This window comes from Triturus cristatus, chromosome 6 (genome assembly GCF_964204655.1).
Source record: "Triturus cristatus chromosome 6, aTriCri1.1, whole genome shotgun sequence".
In the NCBI taxonomy this organism is placed as follows: domain Eukaryota; kingdom Metazoa; phylum Chordata; class Amphibia; order Caudata; family Salamandridae; genus Triturus; species Triturus cristatus.
In genome coordinates this window covers 1,738,461,776-1,738,480,249 of record NC_140589.1, presented here as the reverse complement: position 1 = coordinate 1,738,480,249, position 18,474 = coordinate 1,738,461,776, and the positions used below count along the sequence as shown (strand labels likewise).

The 18,474-nt window shown below is 41.8% G+C and overlaps 1 protein-coding gene across 2 annotated transcripts in view; it reads left to right on the top strand.

Annotated features, from left to right (window-relative positions):
* The window catches only part of LOC146821901 (zinc transporter ZIP9-like), a 164,395-nt gene that overhangs the window by 37,664 nt on the left and 108,257 nt on the right, over nucleotides 1–18,474 (top strand). For both annotated transcript variants that reach the window (XM_085612990.1, XM_085612989.1), the window contains exon 2: nucleotides 4,179–4,284. In XM_085612990.1, coding sequence (XP_085469116.1) covers nucleotides 4,179–4,284 — 106 coding nt within the window. The remainder of the gene's footprint in view (nucleotides 1–4,178; nucleotides 4,285–18,474) is intronic.

Here is an 18,474-nt window from a genome sequence, read left to right as displayed (position 1 = left end):
GGTTTCTAGTGCGATTACTGCCCTGCCTTACCACAAGGCCCCTGGTGAAGATGGATTTCCCCCTGAGTTCTATCGCTGGGCAGGTCATAATATTATAGATACCCTGCATGCCGCATTCCAGGAGGCGGATAGTTCATCTTCACTAGGACCTCTTTCTAACAAGGCTATTATTGTTGTGCTTCCAAAGCCAGGTAAAGACCCCCAGCTCTGCAGTAGCTATCGCCCCATCTCTTTATTAAACACTGATATTAAAATCTTGGCCAGCATTCTTGCTTCGCGTTTGCGTAAAGTCTTGCCTTCCTTGATACACCATTCTCAAGTAGGCTTTGTACCGGGTCGATCCTCTCGGAACCATCTGCGTTCTCTGGCCCATGCATTATGGTCGGCTCAACATCTCAAGGATGATGCGTTAGCCCTTTCACTTGACGCAGAAAAGGCGTTCGACCGCATTGAATGGAACTATCTCTTCAAAGTCATGGATAGATTTGGTTTAGGCACGAAATTTATTGATAAAGTACGCTTATTATACGACCATCCTTCTGCTCAGGTAAATTGTGGTGGGTTTCTATCAGACACCTTTACCATTAAGAGAGGGACACGTCAAGGATGCCCACTATCCCCTCTTTTGTTTCTTCTGGCTATGGAGCCCTTGGCCGCCACCATTCGTCAATCGGATGAGGTCTCTGGTGTCCCCCTTCCAATTGGACATTCTAAAATATACCTGTATGCTGATGATATTTTACTCACCCTTACTCGTCTTCCCCGGTCGATTCCTTCCCTTCTTCACATTATTAATGATTTCTCTTCTTTTTCAGGTTATAAGATTAATTGGGACAAGAGTGATGCTTTGCCCATCTCTAACGGTACCACAAAAGCAGCCATTTTTGGATTTCCTTTTCATTGGCAGCCCTCACGCCTTAAATACTTGGGTGTCCTCGTTAATAAAGGATTGCAAGATATGGTTGCAGATAATTTATCTCCTCTTATATCCCAAATGCAACGGGATTTTGACAAATGGAAGGCTCTGGGCCTTTCTCTTTGGGGCAGAACTCAGGCGGTTAAAATGGTTACCCTTCCGAGATTTATATACATTCTAGGGATGCTTCCTTTGCAGATTCCTCTATCCCTACTTCGATCAATAGATGCCCAGATTAAAACTTTCATCTGGGGTACTATGAAGCCGCGCCTTGCTATCACTAAGTTGAAGGCTCACCAGTTATCTGGCGGAACTGGTCTTCCTTCTATTGAACACTACTCTTTGGCGTTACATATTTCCCAAATCTCATATTTTTTACCTGGCATCAAAGATTTACCACAATGGGTTCAAATAGAAAGACATCTCCTATCCTCAGAATCAAATCTTTCTCCTCTGTATGGTACTGGCTCTAGTCGTTCTGACCCAAAAAACCCGATACTATCTGCCATGCATAAATCCTGGCAGAGAAGTCATAGATTATTAGGCTCAAACTCCAGAATCCATGCTAAGGCTCCCTTGTGGAATAATTCGGGGATCCGTCTTAATGGTCGTATGTTATCCTGGCCTGAATGGCGAGCTGCAGGTATTCTCCATTTGGATCAACTTCTACATGATGGGGATTTTAAGTCATTCTCTCAGCTAAGGGTAGAATTTGATCTTCCCCTTCATCATTCTTCCAAATATCTTCAACTCCAACAATGTTTAAAGACCCATATGGGGACATCACCATGGCTCCTGCAGGATTCCCCTATATTATCCTATTTGCACGTTTGGGGGAAATTTAAGGGTGTTACTTCTGGTATATACAAAATTTTTTCATCTCATCTTTTTTCTAAACCTCTTTCACATGATCTCCAGCGTAAATGGCAATCTCGTCTCTCCATTTCCTTTTCCGATGCTGAGTGGGATTTGATTCTAGAGAGTTTAAATAAGGGAGCCCGTGAATCAAGGCTTAAATTTTGTCTTTTTAAAATTCTGCATGATTGGCACTGGTCTCCTGTCAAATTACACCAAGCTGGTCTTCTCTCTCATTCTAACTGTTGGAGATGCTTCAATTCAGGTTGTGATATTACTCATATCATTTGTGAATGTCCCAGTATCCAACCCTATTGGACTTTTATCGGTGTTACCTTGAAATCCACTATGCCCCTAAAATTGCCACTCACATCTACTAACATTCTCCTACATGACTTACGTCATTCCCCAAAGCTCACGAAGCCACAACTCCGTCTTTTTCATACTTCAATTGCTACTGCCAAAATATGTATACTGCGTCATTGGAAATCAACTATGCCTCCATCACAGGAGGACTGGTTGGTGGCAATGATGCAAACTGCTTCCCATGAACGTATAATCTATAATCTTCAAGATCAAAACGACACTTTTCTTCGAATATGGTCTCCATTTCTTAAATCAAATGCTGATGATTCTCCGGCCTCCACTTCTACTCAAACACACTAATCAACTTTCACTTTTCTGTTTTTTGTTTTTTCTCTTCTCTCTGTTCCCTCACAATCCTCTGCTCCCTCCGTTGTGTTATTCTTCTGCTTTTATTTAATTATTTTTCCTTTGTTCTATTTCTTTATATTTCCAGCACTTTATATTCTACTATGTTTTTCTTCTCTCTCTTTTCCCTATTGCTCACTCTTATTACATGTCATTCTGCGTTTTGATCTCATTGTTGCATTAATTCGTATTTATCTATTTAAACGTATATTTATATTGTATTTCTTTATTAATATCTTATTCCATGATTCCTTCTAACATGTAATTATTCTCTTTTACTCACTATTGCATATGCTCTAATGTATTTGTCCTATAAAATTCAATAAAAAATTTCAACACAAAAAAAAAAGAATGCAGTGTGGTCTGGAATTAAGAATTGTGGGATATTTGATTGTTGGTGTGTTGGCTGTCATACATGACAAGTGGATCCCAGCTGTTGCACAATCATCACCGGGCATTCCTCATATCATTGCTGGGTGATCATACCAAAGTTCTTGTCATAACAGTGGCTAAGACTTTGTCAACCACTGGTGTGATTATGAGTGTGCAAACCACAGCAGTGCCTGGCTAAAAGGACAACACAGCATGTTTACTTTGTTTCCCAAAGATTCATCACTTAGGGTGGGCAGCAAATATATCCTGCGAGCCGCTGCTGCTGCAAAACAAAAGGGCGGTCGACATCAGCAATCCCTTGATTAACATGCACCAACCAAATGTGAGGGTGACATCTAAGAGGGAACACCAGAAAGACAAGCCAGGAAACAAAAAGACAAATTAGTAAGTAGCTAACAACTTAATATATGTCTACAAAGAAAACAGGCCCACCAAGATGTTAATATTGGAATGTTTAAAATTGACACCCACACTGGAACCTAACAGGAACAACAGTGGAACTTGAGCATCACGGGGAACCTCGCGAGAAGGCCGCACCGCTACCATGTTTTAACTGACCAATCCACAAGAGGAGTTGCAAAGACAGAGTGCCTCTCCATTTGTCCCTATTGTATACTGGACTGACATCACTTTGGCCCGCCTTTTCATCTTGGACGCATTTCAGTCCACCATCACGGATTGAGCTCTCCCCACTAAGTAACATGCAAGAAGCTACTGTTTTTGGAATGCCGTTGCATCTATAATGTCATCTTTTGTCATGTAATTTTCAATGACGCTATGGCTCTGAGAACCAGGAAGTTCAGGGAATGTAACAAGGAGCACAAGGGAGTGAGACGAGATTATCTGTATATGTTTTGGCTTGTGTGTGTGTGTGTGTGTGTGTGTGTGTGTGTATGGAATCCAGGTAACTCCCCTGTCTATCTCCATGTGCATGGATGCCTGTATGCTTGGTTTTATGTGCCTGCACGGTGTGTGAATGAATGCCAGTTTTAGTGTCGCGGGGTGCATACACCCTACCAAACAACAGCTATTGACCTTGTCGTTGCTTGTTTGCATTGTAGAGCTCTCTTTAATTGATGTGTATCTATAGTCTTGTGCAAGCAGGGAGACTGAGTTGGTGAATTGCAAAACGGAACATTAATACCGTTTGGTTCTTTTAAGCAACAACTTACCAGATAAGACTGTGTGTCTTCTTTTTCTACAATTGTGTTATTTTCTATGGCATGCGTGAACCTCAGTTTGTTTACATTGATTGGTAATCACGTTCATAATTGAAGCAGTCTGTTTTTGGTTTTTTTCACAGCAAAAGCTGCACTTTGTGAGCTTGCTAGGCGCGGGCCTCCTGTGCGGGACAGCTCTGGCCATCATCATTCCAGAGGGGATTGAGCTTCTAGAAGATTCTTCAAGAGGTCAGAATATAACATGTTTGTCAGTTGCCAACAGAGAAAAAACAAGAAGCAATTTAGTTGCACTAATCGGGGTGGGTGAGCTAAATGCAAGAGGGACACCGAATCACATCGTTGAAATCTACTAGACTTTGTATTTTAGGAAAATAATTATAGATCATTTTGGAGAGGGCAGCCCAACTGGGGCATCATTCTGGTGCCCCCGCCACCCATGGTCTTTCTTTACCTGTGGGGTGGTATGACTCGGTGCTCAATACTGGCATTTGGGCAGTTACTTTATTGTGGCAGTGATTTTTGATGTCTTTCACCAAATGTATAGGGATTCCTGACCTTTTGCCAGTTTCCAAGAGCAGTAAGACTAGTGGAACTAGGGACATTTCCTGTATTCTTCATAATGACGTGTTCCTAGAATACCTTAGTAGTACTAGGTTTGCCTTAGTTCAAGAGCCCCATGATTATTAACTTTGCAATCAGCAAGACCTAAAACTTGGAGCAAACATTTGTTTAGAAGGGCGGGTTTAACTTGAGGGTTGGGTGGCATTCCTTTAATCCCCGGACTAATGTAAATCCGTGAATATTGCATACTTTTTCACCAAAAGAAGGGTAGGAAAGTAGACAGTTTGCTGACTGCCATGAAGAAATGTTTGCAGGTGTGCCTGAGCAAAGAATGTTTTTTTATCGAGTAGGTATCTGTTCACAGAGCAGAACCGGAAGGAAAGCCTTCTGGGACGGATAACTCTGCTTTGACATATCCTATTATTATTAATATTATTATTATTATTATTATCATTTTTAATGTTATTAATAAAAAGTTCTTCTAGAGCGCAGAGCGACCCACAACGGGCTTCCCAGCAATTACAGAACAAGTGAGGTCCAATGAGGTCTTGCACTGCTGAGATGAAAAGATGAGTTTTTAACTGTTTCCTGAAACTAAGTAAGTTTTTGTCTGATCTCAGCTGGATAGGAAGGGAGTTCCTAGGTTTAGACACCAGGTAGGTGAATGAACGCCCTTGCCTCTTGTTCTCCTGATTCCAGGATCGGATAGAAGCAAGAGGTCATTTGAGCTCAGCTCTCTGGGAGCACTGTATGGAGTAATGAGATGTTGAAGGATATGTGGGCAAGGGGAATGCTTTATCCTATGTGCGATACATAGCGCCTTGAATTCCTTTCTTTTGTTTATAGGCAACCACTGAAGGTGAGCAAGCGCCGAACATACTGATTGCATTTTGGGCAAGCCCAGCAAACCTCTGGCCACGGCATTCTGAGTAACCTCCAGGGTACTGATGACATATGAGGGGCTGTCCAAATACCCTTCTTTCCCTGGGAGAGCATGGTTAGATCTTTATCTAGAAGGATGCTAAGGCTTTTCACTTCAGATGTAGGAGGGAGGCGTTCCACCAAGTATGGGGGCCAGAGGAATTGATCCCAAAGGGGCAGATTATTTCCAGTCCCATTACCTCTGTTTTATCCCTGTTTAACTTGAGACAGCTTATAGTCATCCAACTGGTCACCTCTTCCAGGCAGGTAGTTAGTCTTTTAAAGGTTGAGTGAGTATTGAGCGACAAGGATACAACAACCCAGGTGTCATCCGCATAAGATACCATAGTGAAACCTAAGGAACAAATGATATCTGAAAGAGGCCGGACGTACTTATTAAAAAACATAGGGCTCAACGAAGAGCCCTGTGGCAATCCGCACTCTAGTTGGTGTATCTCTGACAAAAAGGGCCTTCACTAACCTGAAAGCTCCTATTGGCTAGGAACAAAGTTAGCCACTTTAACTCTGCCCCTGTGATTTTGATTTTTCCTATCCTCTGGCATAGAGTTGACTGGGTGACCATGTCAAAAGCTGCCCCCAAATTCAAAAGAATTAGCGCAGCTGACCCGCCCTAGTCCAGTGTCTTTTTGAGGTCTTCAGTAACCAGTAATAGGGCTGTCTCTGTATTGCAACCAGATCAGAAACCGGTCTGCATCTGGTGCAGTAAATTATTGGAATCCAAAAATTCAGAGAGAACACCATTTATCAATTTTACTGGACCCATGAAGTAGGGAGCTGGGTCTGTAATGTTCTGCCTTATCGGGGTCAATGGAGGGTTTCTTCAGCAATGGGTGGATGATCGCTCGTTTCCACGAGTCTAGAACACATCCGCTCTCCAGGATAAATTGTAGATGACAGGTAAAGCAGTTATAACAGCCTCCCCTCCTTAGCCAAGAAATGTTTACTGCCATAAACCAGAAACTATGAACATGTCACTGCAGACACTGGGATAAAACAATGTGCATACATCTCGCAGCTATAATCCTGACCATCACCTATTTCATCACCTACTAGAGCGCTCACCTTTTGATTACATTTTAACCTGGAAAAGTCAGAAGACACACCACTTGCTCCCTGCAGAGCAATTCACTATATTGTCTGATGTTAACATGATAGCAACGTGTGTTTTATGCAAAAATGGCCTTGCCAGTCAATGTAAGCATAACAATCCTTGCTTTAGAAGAAGTCCCTCTCAAGTACTCAGAAGCAATTAAGTGTACACAATACAAATAAATAAACATAGAGATAATAATCTCTTTGAGTTTCCGAGGAATTTGATGTTTTAAAAAGTATCTGTGAGGGTGAATAAGGAAGCTTGCGATGTACACAATGGAGTGTTATTAAAAATGGGTTCCACCCATTTAGTCCTCCACACTATTGATTACCTAGTTTTGGGAATGTTACTGTGGGGGGCTCACATTGGCTGAGTCTCACTCATCGTGATTTGACAGGTGTGGCCAGCAGCAGAGCACAGGCAGGTCCAGTTGAGTCTGGAGGATGAATAGATGCAGGGCAGATCTCTGGAGCTTGTTCTGTCCCTGTAGCTCAGAACAGGATGCCAGTCAGCAGACCTTGGAGTCATCCTGGTGGTTCTGGATACAAGGAGAAGGTCCAGTCCTCCTTCCTCAGGCAGCAGGGTAGCCCTTCTTACAGCAGGTCAGCAGGGCAGTCCTTCCAGCAGCAGAGCAGTCCTTCTTCTGAGTTACCACAGGTCCAGAAGTGATCTGAAGAATGAGTTGGAGGGTCCCATTTATATACTCGGGTTAGCTTTGAAATGGGAGAAGCTTCTGGAGTTATCCCCCTCACAGAGGTGTTTGGAATTCCCTGCCTCCCTGTCCTAGTCTCAGTCTGTCTGCAGTCACAATAGGCAAGTGTAAAGGTCTTTGTTTGTGAGCTGAGGCAGTGTCTTTGAAGTGCACAACTCTGCCCCCCATCCTGCCTTGGATGGCCCATCCTGCCAACACAGAGGCCCTCTATTGTGTGGCTGTTTAGGAAGAATTAACAAAGCCCAACTGCCAACTACACCTAGTCATGTGACCCAGGAAATAGGCTGCAGGCACCAAATGGTTAGGACAAAAAAATTGCACCTTTCTAAAAGTACCATTTTCAGAATTCTGACTTAAAATCCAACTTTACCATTAAAGAGGGTTTTAAATTACAATTCTTCAGATATCAATCATGATATTCCTACCTGCTCCCTAACAAAAGTTATCACTTATTAAATGTGATGAGGTAACTCAATGTTATCCTATGGGAAAGGTTGGCCTCACAGTAGTACAAAACTAATTTGTGAGTTTTTCACTACCAAGATATATAGAACTTAAAAGTACATGTCTAACTTTTTAAATAGAATGCTCCTTGCCCTATGGGCTGTTTAGGGCCGTCCACAGGGGTAGCTAATATGTATTAAAAAGTGGGTTTTAGGCTTGACAAAAGGTTGATTTTGCCAACTTAAATTGGCAGTTTAAAACTGCTTACAGGCTGCAATGGTAGACACGAGACGTGTTTAGAAGGCTACTTAAGTGGGTGGCACATTGCATGCTGTAGGCCCACTAGTACCATTTAATTTACCAGCCTTGGGTATATGATATGCCACTTTGCTAGAGACTTACAAGTAAATTAAATATGCCACTCAGGTGTAAGCCAATTCTACTATGCTAAAAGGAGGGAGCAGAAGCACGTTATCAATGTTAAAGTGCACAGATTGATAAAAGCCAACAAAAACGGGTTCAGAAAACAGGAGTGGTGATGGCGAAAAGTTTGGGGGTGACCCTGCAGAAAGGGCCAGGTTTAACAGCCCGAACTAGTTTTCAGCCCTCAGGATGCCCCCGGTAACTACACCATCCACAAGCTGACAAAGCAGAAGGGTAATTCAACTATTGCCGGGCATGTTTCCCGCCTCATGCCCGTGTTTGGGGGGACAGGTCATGCAAGCCCTGCCTGTGCTCATTGCGAGCAGGGGGACTAAACATGGCTCTCACCACAGGCTGGAGCCAAAAGGACAGGGTGATCCCGCCTGTTATTAGCACAATAACTGTGTGATGCTTTGATGCTGTCGCGCAGCATCAAAAGGCTAATGCTTTACTGGGGAGCCAGCAGGGCCTTTGGGGCTCCCCATGCATGCCTCCAACATATTTGTGTCCCGGGGAACCAGAGCACTCCAAACCCAACTGGAAATACACGCGGCTCATTTTATATTCACTACTGCATGAAGGAGCGGCCCATAATGCCTTGCACAAGCTCCTCTACGTACTTTTCGTTGATTGTGGGGGCCCCAGGATGGCTGGGGAACAACTAACATAAGCTTTAGGTGTTGTGTATATGGGAGCACAGGCTGCAGGAGCGCAGCAGTCTTCAGCAGAAGATGTTTACCAAAAACCTGCCTTCAGTCCTGATGGCGGCACTTGATGGATGAACTCAGGAGAGGTTTATGTCATTTGTAAGCTGTTCTGGAGCTGAGGCTGTGTGCTTTTCAGCTCAAGAGTGAATGGACCCCCTGTGGTTGGCCCTATGGCTGCATTATGTGACCTGAAGACATAAAAGAAAGACTTTGGCACATGTTCATGGTTGATTTGAATTGCCATACATTATTGACCATGATTATTAACAAGCAATGCAATGCTTATATTACCAGTGAATACATTTCAATGTGCTTATTGATTCCATTATTTGTAAATGATAATTCCTAACAAGTCATTATTGTTTTATTAATGTGGTGACTGCTTGATGAAGCTAATAGTTCTTTCTCATATACTGATGTGGCAACCCCTCTACGAAGCCAGCAGGCTGGCTTTATAACTATTGTTACATCTGATATAGATGGGGGTATTGTGATTATAGGATACAGGACCTATGAGGGGTCTGATGTGATATGAGGGTGTTACCAAAGGTATTTCCATCTATCTGATGTACATGTTGGTAAATTAATGATTAGTATTTAGTAGTGTGTGTGTGTGTGCAATAAATATAGTTTTCCTTTTCCAAATAAAAAGCATTCACTGGACAATAATTTATTGAGTGTTGTTGCGTGCCATCAGATGGAGATTACCATCCCACACCACCTCTCCTGAGTAGGCCTTAGATTGCTCTGCTTCACTACCATGAAAGATTCAAAGTGCTACAATGGGGTACTTGGTTCTCAGTAAGGAGACAATAGCACACCTATTACATGCACAGGACCTGCACAACTTATAACCCAGTGTCTTACAATGATACTTTCTGGTAGATCTGAATGCGCTCTGTCTTGGAGGTGAGAACCCGCTCCAAGGGGGCTAAGCAATGTGCTCAGAAGCTGCTCAGGCAGCAGCTCTATAGGAACTCTCCTCTGCTAGGCTCAGCATAAATACCAAAGACCTGAGATTGTCCCTAAAGGGAGAGGCCCTGTTCAAAGTAATTGGATCAATATCAGAAATTGATCAAATGCTAATTTTGTGCAACATAGCCTTACAGTCTTTGGGCTTTTAAAAGCCTTGGCATAAGGCAGCTATTTGCCCTGTGGCATATTAATGGTAACTTGTAGCCTATTGTGGGTATCCATGGCATGATGTTGCCCGTACATGGTATACTGTTGGGCCAGTATAACATTAGAAATTATTGGCATATAGAGGGTATGCATGGTGTGAGATGTTGGCAGAAGGGTTTGCCCAGCAGAATCTGCTTGTGGTCGTAGTTTTTGTGAGTGATTCAAGTAAATGTGTCAGGATCCTTCAATCCTGCCATTGGGATGTGCTTCTTGAAGACCTTCTGTGAGCCTGCTTCCATCAGGAACACTAGTTTGGAACATGTGCTGCACTTCAGTGTTCATTCAAAAACTTTACAGATCCTTTAGGAATCACTTCCACTCCAGACTCCATTCCAGGCGTTACTTTACAAAGAGATGGAAACTGAAATCTCAATAGATTGTAAGAAAGCTGATTATAATTTATTGACAAACAAGGTCATGAGATTTTACAGTTGGGGAATAATTAAGTAATGCATAAAGACATGGATGTAGAACCTAGTAAAGTAAAAGAAAAGTGAAGTATAGGAAAATACTAATTTGAAGATTAAAAACAAAAATTTGAAACAGAAGTATTTTCAATTTTGAAGAAAAATAATCAAAATAGGAAATATCATTGCAATAAATTAAAGAAAAGGAGAAAAAGCAAAAGAACGAAAAAAGGGTCATGAGCTCTGCATTTTAGCAGTACATCTTTATCAAACAATCAAATTAATGATGAAGTAAAGGTATCACAGTTTAATCCTCTTGCAAAAAACTTTTCACAAGATTATTTATAGGATTAAAAATGAGAATAAAGAGCTAAATCTCTCTTGATATTGACAATAAGATGAATGAAATAAACCATTTGGATAAATAAGGGAGCTAAAGAACGGATCAATAAAAGTGCTTGAATGAGCAATAATAAAATAGTACAGTTGTCAATCTCTAATAACATTTGAAACAAGAAGCAATTAAACAAGATATACAGATATTAGTTGATTAGACAATTATTACCTGTAAATGTAAACTTAGTGAAATTAGAAGAAGATGGCGAGTCTTCAACTTTTTCCTAAAATGTAGCATTGTTGGGGGAGGGTGGGTCCTGATGGATACACGGATGTTGTTCCAGATCCTGGATGCAATAGATGGAGCAGCCTGTTGTCTTTTTTTACACACTTCTTAGTCTGCATTCTGTTAGTGTACTGGCTACGGGTGGGCCAAGATCTGCGACAGATGGTGAGCTTGTTTGCATTATAAGCAAGGTGCTAGATGTGTCAGCTTGGTAAATGATGCCACTGGTTTTGAAGATGGTGCAAGACGGCAAGGGGAGCCAATGGAGTTTCATCAGGATTGAGGTGATGTGATCATATTTCATCAGGCTAAGATGTGCTACAGCAAGTAGGATCCGATATTGGGGGGAAAACTGCGCAGAGGCAGTGGGAGCTGGGCTCTAGAATGCCAGAACTAAGATCCTTAGGTGTACAAGTCCAGATGAAATTTCCTGCCCTTCTGAAGGTGATGTGGAGGAACAAAATGTATAACTTTAGCCAGCCAGAGGATGTGGACATCTTCCTATCTAAGATAAAGGAAGAAGGAGGCAAGGGGAATTGAAATAAGAGAGTAGAGTGAAAAAAGAAAAAAAAAAAAAGAGCTTCTGAAGGAGAGAGGTATGTGGGACAAAGAGGAGGGAAAGGAAAAAAAAAAAGGAAGAGGGGAAAGATACATAGATACATAGATACACAGATACATAGACATAGACATAAGATAAAATTAAATAAACAAAAATATGGAATACGGGAGTAGGAGATGGACAGATATAATTAAAAGTTTCTGTAGTAAGTATAATTGGCATATGAAGTAATATGTACTGTGGTGATTAACTCTTAATCTGTTTTTTTGGCATGTTGTTTGCTTGCTGTTGCCACTGGGTCTGGGCTCCTGAATAGGCGAATTCCAACGCCAGGTATGAAGGGTGGGTTCCTCACAGGAGGGTGTGGGAAGGGGGGTAGGGGGGTTAGGAAATGTTTAAAATTGTTCTCATATTGCGCAAGATTGTTTTTCCATTTTAATTGCTCTAGAGGTCGGGTAAGGTCGGGTAAGATCACGATTGTATGAGTGGGTCAGTTAATATAAAATTTCTCTCCTGGAACGTCAATGGTTTAGGATGCAGTAGGAAACAGGGGAGGGTCCGTGAGTATTTAAGGGGTACGGAAGCCCATCTTATTTTGCTACAAGAAACTCACCTAGAGGAAAAATTATGTGAACAAGCTTTTCGCACATTAGGGTGGGTTCAGGATATATTATGTTCATATCAGACAGGTTGTACCAGAGGTGTCGCCTTAATCATTAGATCGAATAGAGGGATCAAGGTCCAGAAATGGGAAACAGACAATTCAGGAAGATGGCTAGTGGCGGCTCTCTCTATAGCGGGTTTAGCCTTCACATGTGCAGTATACTACGGCCCGAATGAGGATGATTCGGGTCCCATTATAAAATTGAATGCATGCCTCATACAGGACCCTGCCCCGGTTTTTTTAGGGGGAGACTTTAATTTAGTTTTTGATGGGCAGGCTGATCGGACCTCAAGGGCTAAATATTGTGTTCCAACTAAAACTTGGATATCATTGAAGTATATTATGAAGGATTATGCGCTTTTGGAAATTTGGAGAGCGAAAAATCCAGTTCGAAGAGAGTACTCTTTCTACAGTAAAAAATATAAGCAGTTTTCCAGAATAGACTTCTTTTTGGTGGATCAATCTTTGCTTTCTAATACTGTCTTGATTGCCTATACTTCGGTAGGCCTTTCTGACCATTCAGTGGTCGAACTTGTTCTTAGTTTAAGTCTTACAAACACAGTGACTAGATGGACACTCGATAGATCACTTCTCGCGGATGATGAAGTAAAGATCCTAGTAAATACGGGAATAACTGAGTTTTTTTATTTTAATCTTGCTTCCACTACAGTACAAATGGTTTGGGAGTCCTTCAAAGCTTATTTAAGAGGCTTGCTAAGCTCTCAAATGTCATACAGGAGAAAGATGCGTAAGAGAGAGGAAATAGAGGATATCAAGGCTATAAAAAACAAAGAATTGGATTTACAAAGGGCGGTTCTGATGGATAGGGAGAGGATCCCCAAACTTGAGAGAGAACTGCTGGAACTACAAGCGGCGTTTAGCGCGAGGTGTGATAAGATTAACAAAGAGAAATGGGAGGCTAGTAGGTTGAAAAATTTTGAGTATGGAGAAAAGTGTGGAGCCCTTCTAGCCTGGAAATCTAGGGCAGATAGGGTGAGGAATAATATAAAGGCTGTAATACAAAGGGATTCTGGCTTATTAACTTCAGAGGACGAATTGATTAGAGATGAGGCTATGGGGTTTATGTCTACTCTATATCAAGAGGATACTAGAGTTGGATTGGATGAGGTGGATGAATGGCTCAATTCGGTTAATTTGCCTCAACTGACAGAGTCAGAGAAAACATATTTAGCCAGCGAGATCAAAGAGGGTGAAATACTGGAACAAGTAAAGAAAATGAGTAGAGGGAAAGCCGCTGGCTCAGACGGGCTCCCGATAGAAATTTATGCTGATAACCTTGAAATAGTGGTCCCTGTGCTTAAGATACTTTTTAATAGTGTCCTTTTAAAAGGAGAGCCTATCCCTCCATCTTGGTCGGAGGCTACCATAACCTTGTTAGTTAAACCAAACAAAGACCCACAGAAAATGGAGTCGTATAGACCAATTTCCTTATTAAATTCGGATCTAAAAATTTTTTCAGGGATACTGGCCACTAGATTGGCGAGATCCATTAAAACAATTGTACACTCTGACCAGAGAGGCTTTATACCTGGGAGGCAGCTGAATGAACTTACGTTTCAGGTTTTAGGAGCTATTGATTATGCTGAAGCAAAGGGACTGCCGCTTGCCATTGTAGCAATAGATGCAGCCAAGGCCTTCGATCGGGTAAATTGGGGGTACCTTTGGGCTTCTTTGAGGATGTTTGGTTTCCCCATATTGTTTATAGAGGCAGTCAAATCCTTATACTCTGGACCTCGTGCAAAAGTTTTAGTAAATGGTGGGCTATCGGACTGGTTTAATATAACTAGGGGTACAAGGCAGGGCTGCCCCCTGTCCCCATTATTGTTTGATGTCTATATAGAACCTTTTGTTTGTACACTTAGAAGAGATAATACAATTACTCCTTTTAAAATCGGTGAATTAGAGTTGAAAACCGCATTGTATGCAGATGATCTTTTATTGTATACTTCTAACCATGTCGAGGCAATTCCACGGCTTTTTGAACTAGCGGAAGAGTTTGGAAGAGTCTCGGGGTATAAAGTTAACAAGGAAAAAACTGATATAATGGGATGGAATAACTTAATCCCGATAAAAGGGGCTAAACAAAAAATCAGATACTTAGGAATTTTTTTAACTCAGAAATTGGCGGATATTTCTAAAACTAGTTGGGTGCAGGTTGTAAAGGAAGTCTGTAAACTATTGTTGAGATGGGGAAATATCCCGCTTAACATCTACGGGAGAGTAAATCTTATAAAAATGATTATCCTCCCTAAAATAACGTTTCTTTTTAATGCTATCCCTTTGGTATTTAACCATAAAGATATTGCCTCTCTTCAAGGAAAGATAAGTTCATTTATATGGGCCACTAAATCGCCCAGGATAGCGTGGAAGAAGCTGAGGAGGGGTCTGAAAGTAGGGGGATTGGCTCTACCTGACTTGTTAATTTACTGCCACGCCTTCCACTTTAAGAACTTTAGAATCTTAGCCAATAAATTGGACTCTTCTTCACAAGGGCGCCTCTTTCAGGCTCTATTATATGATCAACCGCATGGTTTCGAATGTTTTCTCCTTAAATTTGGAGACCAAACATTTTTCAAAAAGGTCCGCCTCAAGATTTTATTAACAGCACTTAAAAATTGGGGATTTATTCAGAAAACTTTTGGGATCCCTTATTTCAATCTATATGCTCCAATCTGGGACTCCCCAGGCACTCCCGAATGCCTCCTGGATCAACTATCTCAGCCTCTTAAATTAGCAGGGGTCAAAGTATGGGGTGACCTGTGTTGTGAGTTTAAGCTTATGGATTGGGAGTCTCTAGCAAATCTAACGAATAGATCCCTGACTAGGTTTAAGTTTTACCAACTGTCTGTGTGGTGGGCTAGACAATCTTGGGGACCGACAGTTGATTTCCCAATCTTTGATGCTATACGTAAGGTGGGAGGCTGGAAACGGGAAGTCTCGTTTTGGTATCAAACACTGGTTGGCTTTGGGGATAGTTTAATATTAGAGGTAGAGAAACTTTGGGGCAATGGTTTAATAGGGAATACGGAGGAGACACAAGAAATTTGGAAAGAATCGTTTCACATGTCTCAGAGAATCATTAAACCCGCTAATCTGAAGAGAAACCATTTGTTTACAGCTTATAGGGTCTATTGGACCCCGGCTAAACTGTCCCGGGTTTCTTCTGATAATCACTTTTGTCCAAGATGTAAGTTTCCGTTAGAAGATGACACCCATATGTTTTTGAATTGTCCTAAGATTTCCGGTTACTGGGGGTCTGTCTGCCGTTTTCTAGAAGAGCTTTTAGGTATACCAATTATAAGTTGTCCCCGATTGATCTTTTTTGGTACTCTACCAGGACTCTGTTCAAATATTGTTGCACAACTCGTGTTTTATGTGATTGTTATAGCCAGGAGAGAAATCTGTAGACTATGGAAGTCTGAGATTCCTCCTAAATTTGTTGATTGTATGAGAAATATCATGTGGATTAGTCAGTCAGATATTGCGTGTGATCAAAGAAGCTCGGAGACGCTTTGGTCTCCTCTTCTGGCCTGGTTAAAGAAGACTGATGAGTCTAATGATTAAGCCAGGGGTTTGTGGTCCATCCTTTCTTGGCACCAACGGGATTCCCAGTGGTTGATGGAAATGGATAAGGAGACAGCCCTTCTCTGGGGGAATCCAGTAGCCCTGAGGGTAGGAATCGGAATCGAAATGGTCAGTGTGGAGGGCCTGGATAGTTCCCATCTAGAGCATTTACTATCTGGCGTATGTATGAGGACAAAAAAAAGAAAAAAAAAAAAAAGAAAAAAAAAAGTGCTTGAATGAGCAATAATAAAATAGTACAGTTGTCAATCTCTAATAACATTTGAAACAAGAAGCAATTAAACAAGATATACAGATATTAGTTGATTAGACAATTATTACCTGTAAATGTAAACTTAGTGAAATTAGAAGAAGATGGCGAGTCTTCAACTTTTTCCTAAAATGTAGCATTGTTGGGGGAGGGTGGGTCCTGATGGATACACGGATGTTGTTCCAGATCCTGGATGCAATCGATGGAGCAGCCTGTTGTCTTTTTTTACACACTTCTTAGTCTGCATTCTGTTAGTGTACTGGCTACGGGTGGGCCAAGATCTGCGACAGATGGTGAGCTTGTTTGCATTATAAGCAAGGTGCTAGATGTGTCAGCTTGGTAAATGATGCCACTGGTTTTGAAGATGGTGCAAGACGGCAAGGGGAGCCAATGGAGTTTCATCAGGATTGAGGTGATGTGATCATATTTCATCAGGCTAAGATGTGCTACAGCAAGTAGGATGCCCCTTAGCAGTGGCAGTCTGGTGTGTGGGAGGCCATGAAGTAGGGCATCACTACCATCCAAATGCAAGAGTATGAGGGTATGTACATCAGTTCTGAAGTGACTTGCTGGAAGAAATGGTTTGACTTTCCTTAGGAAAGCTGGTACCAGGCCTTTGTTTTTGGCAATGTGTTCCTTAAGGGTGAGTTTGGTGTCCAGGGTAAATAGTTACTTGGCCTTCAGTGAAAGTTGTGGTTTGAAGCCGTCAAGCTTCATGACATTGAGCCGGGTTTGTACTGTATTTTATTTATAGTTCTTGGCAAAGAACATCAATTGTGTCTTGGTTGGGCTGACCTTCAGGTAGGCGTTTGACATCCAGAAGTGTATAATGTAAAAGCAGTGTTTGATGCATTGGGTGTCGGAGGCAGAGGAGACTTTTATGTAAAGTTTAAAAAAATGTTTTTATGAATTTTTCTTTGCAGCATGATATCTCATTTTCATTACGGTCCATCTGTTGATAATGTTGGACTAAGGGTGTGCCCTGCACTTTGCATCTTATTCTCGATTCATGCTGAAGGATGCAAGTTTTTACAGCTGGCGTGGTTTGCCCTATGTAGAACAACCCACAAGGGCACTTGAGACAGTGTATTATGTTCTTAGTATTGGAGTTCGAAAATTATGACACAGCATGCCAATTTACAACGGATTCTAAATCCGTTAGTATAAATGGCAAGGAACATTACCAAAGGGTCTTTTCGAACTCCAATGCTAAGAACGTAATATACTGTCTCAGGTGCCCTTGTGGGCTGTTCTATATACAATGGTCCGTGCTGTTAGTGGTAATGAACACATCTGGGGCCAATCTTGAGAGCAAGCTAGATAGGCTGGAAGCCCGCATGATCAAAAAATGTAGGACTGCTACACAGGGGCTAAACAAACACGATAAAGTATGGGCACTGATTTTAACCATGAGCCGTGTAAGTTGTATCTGTACCTGTATGATGGTTACTCTACGAATAGACAAGGCTCCCACTAATGAGGATGGGGGCAGGCTTCGAGGGGTACCACACCTTGGGTTTATCTAGGCAATGATACTGCAGGGCAATGGTACTAGGCTGGTACGGTGCGCCAACTCACTGAATGTTAATCCAGAATCTGTATGTATAGCGATGCAGAATTTGTATGTATAATATAGAACTGTTTCTCCGGACTGTCACTTCCTTTTTAAGTATTATGATTATTATGTTATTTACATTCCCATTTTCAATGAACCGTTGGATTGACAACACTCACGATTGTCTTCCCAGAGCTTGGGTGAAGGTAGAAAGAGAACCATTAAGTCCACAGGAGACGAGAGGCAGCATGTATGAACAGCCCCGAGGAGGAGCAAGACTAGGTATAAGCAGTCGTTCAGTTAATCACCTTCTGTATCGAGTTTTACCAAGAGTGAGCACAAGGTGGAGGGAGTTGTCATCCGATATTTGATAAAGTTGTGTGGATTTCGACAATATTCTAAGGTGATGATCCCTGGACACATGCACCAAGGCTGAGTTTGTAGAAACCCCCTAGAGTAGGGCTTGTGGCGCCCGACGTGTCATTGGTACGTCACACACACGATACAGACATCCTCGTTTTCCTTTTTATATAAACAGAGAGGTCTCGCCCGCGAGTAGCCACGAGATAGTGTAGAGTATGTTCATATGTTATATTCCATTAAGTATTGTCCTTTCTTTGTTTCATGCTCATTATGGCGTTTGTCGTATTGTTTGGCGTGCGCTCTTTGAAGGTATGTTTACCTTCAAAGAGGG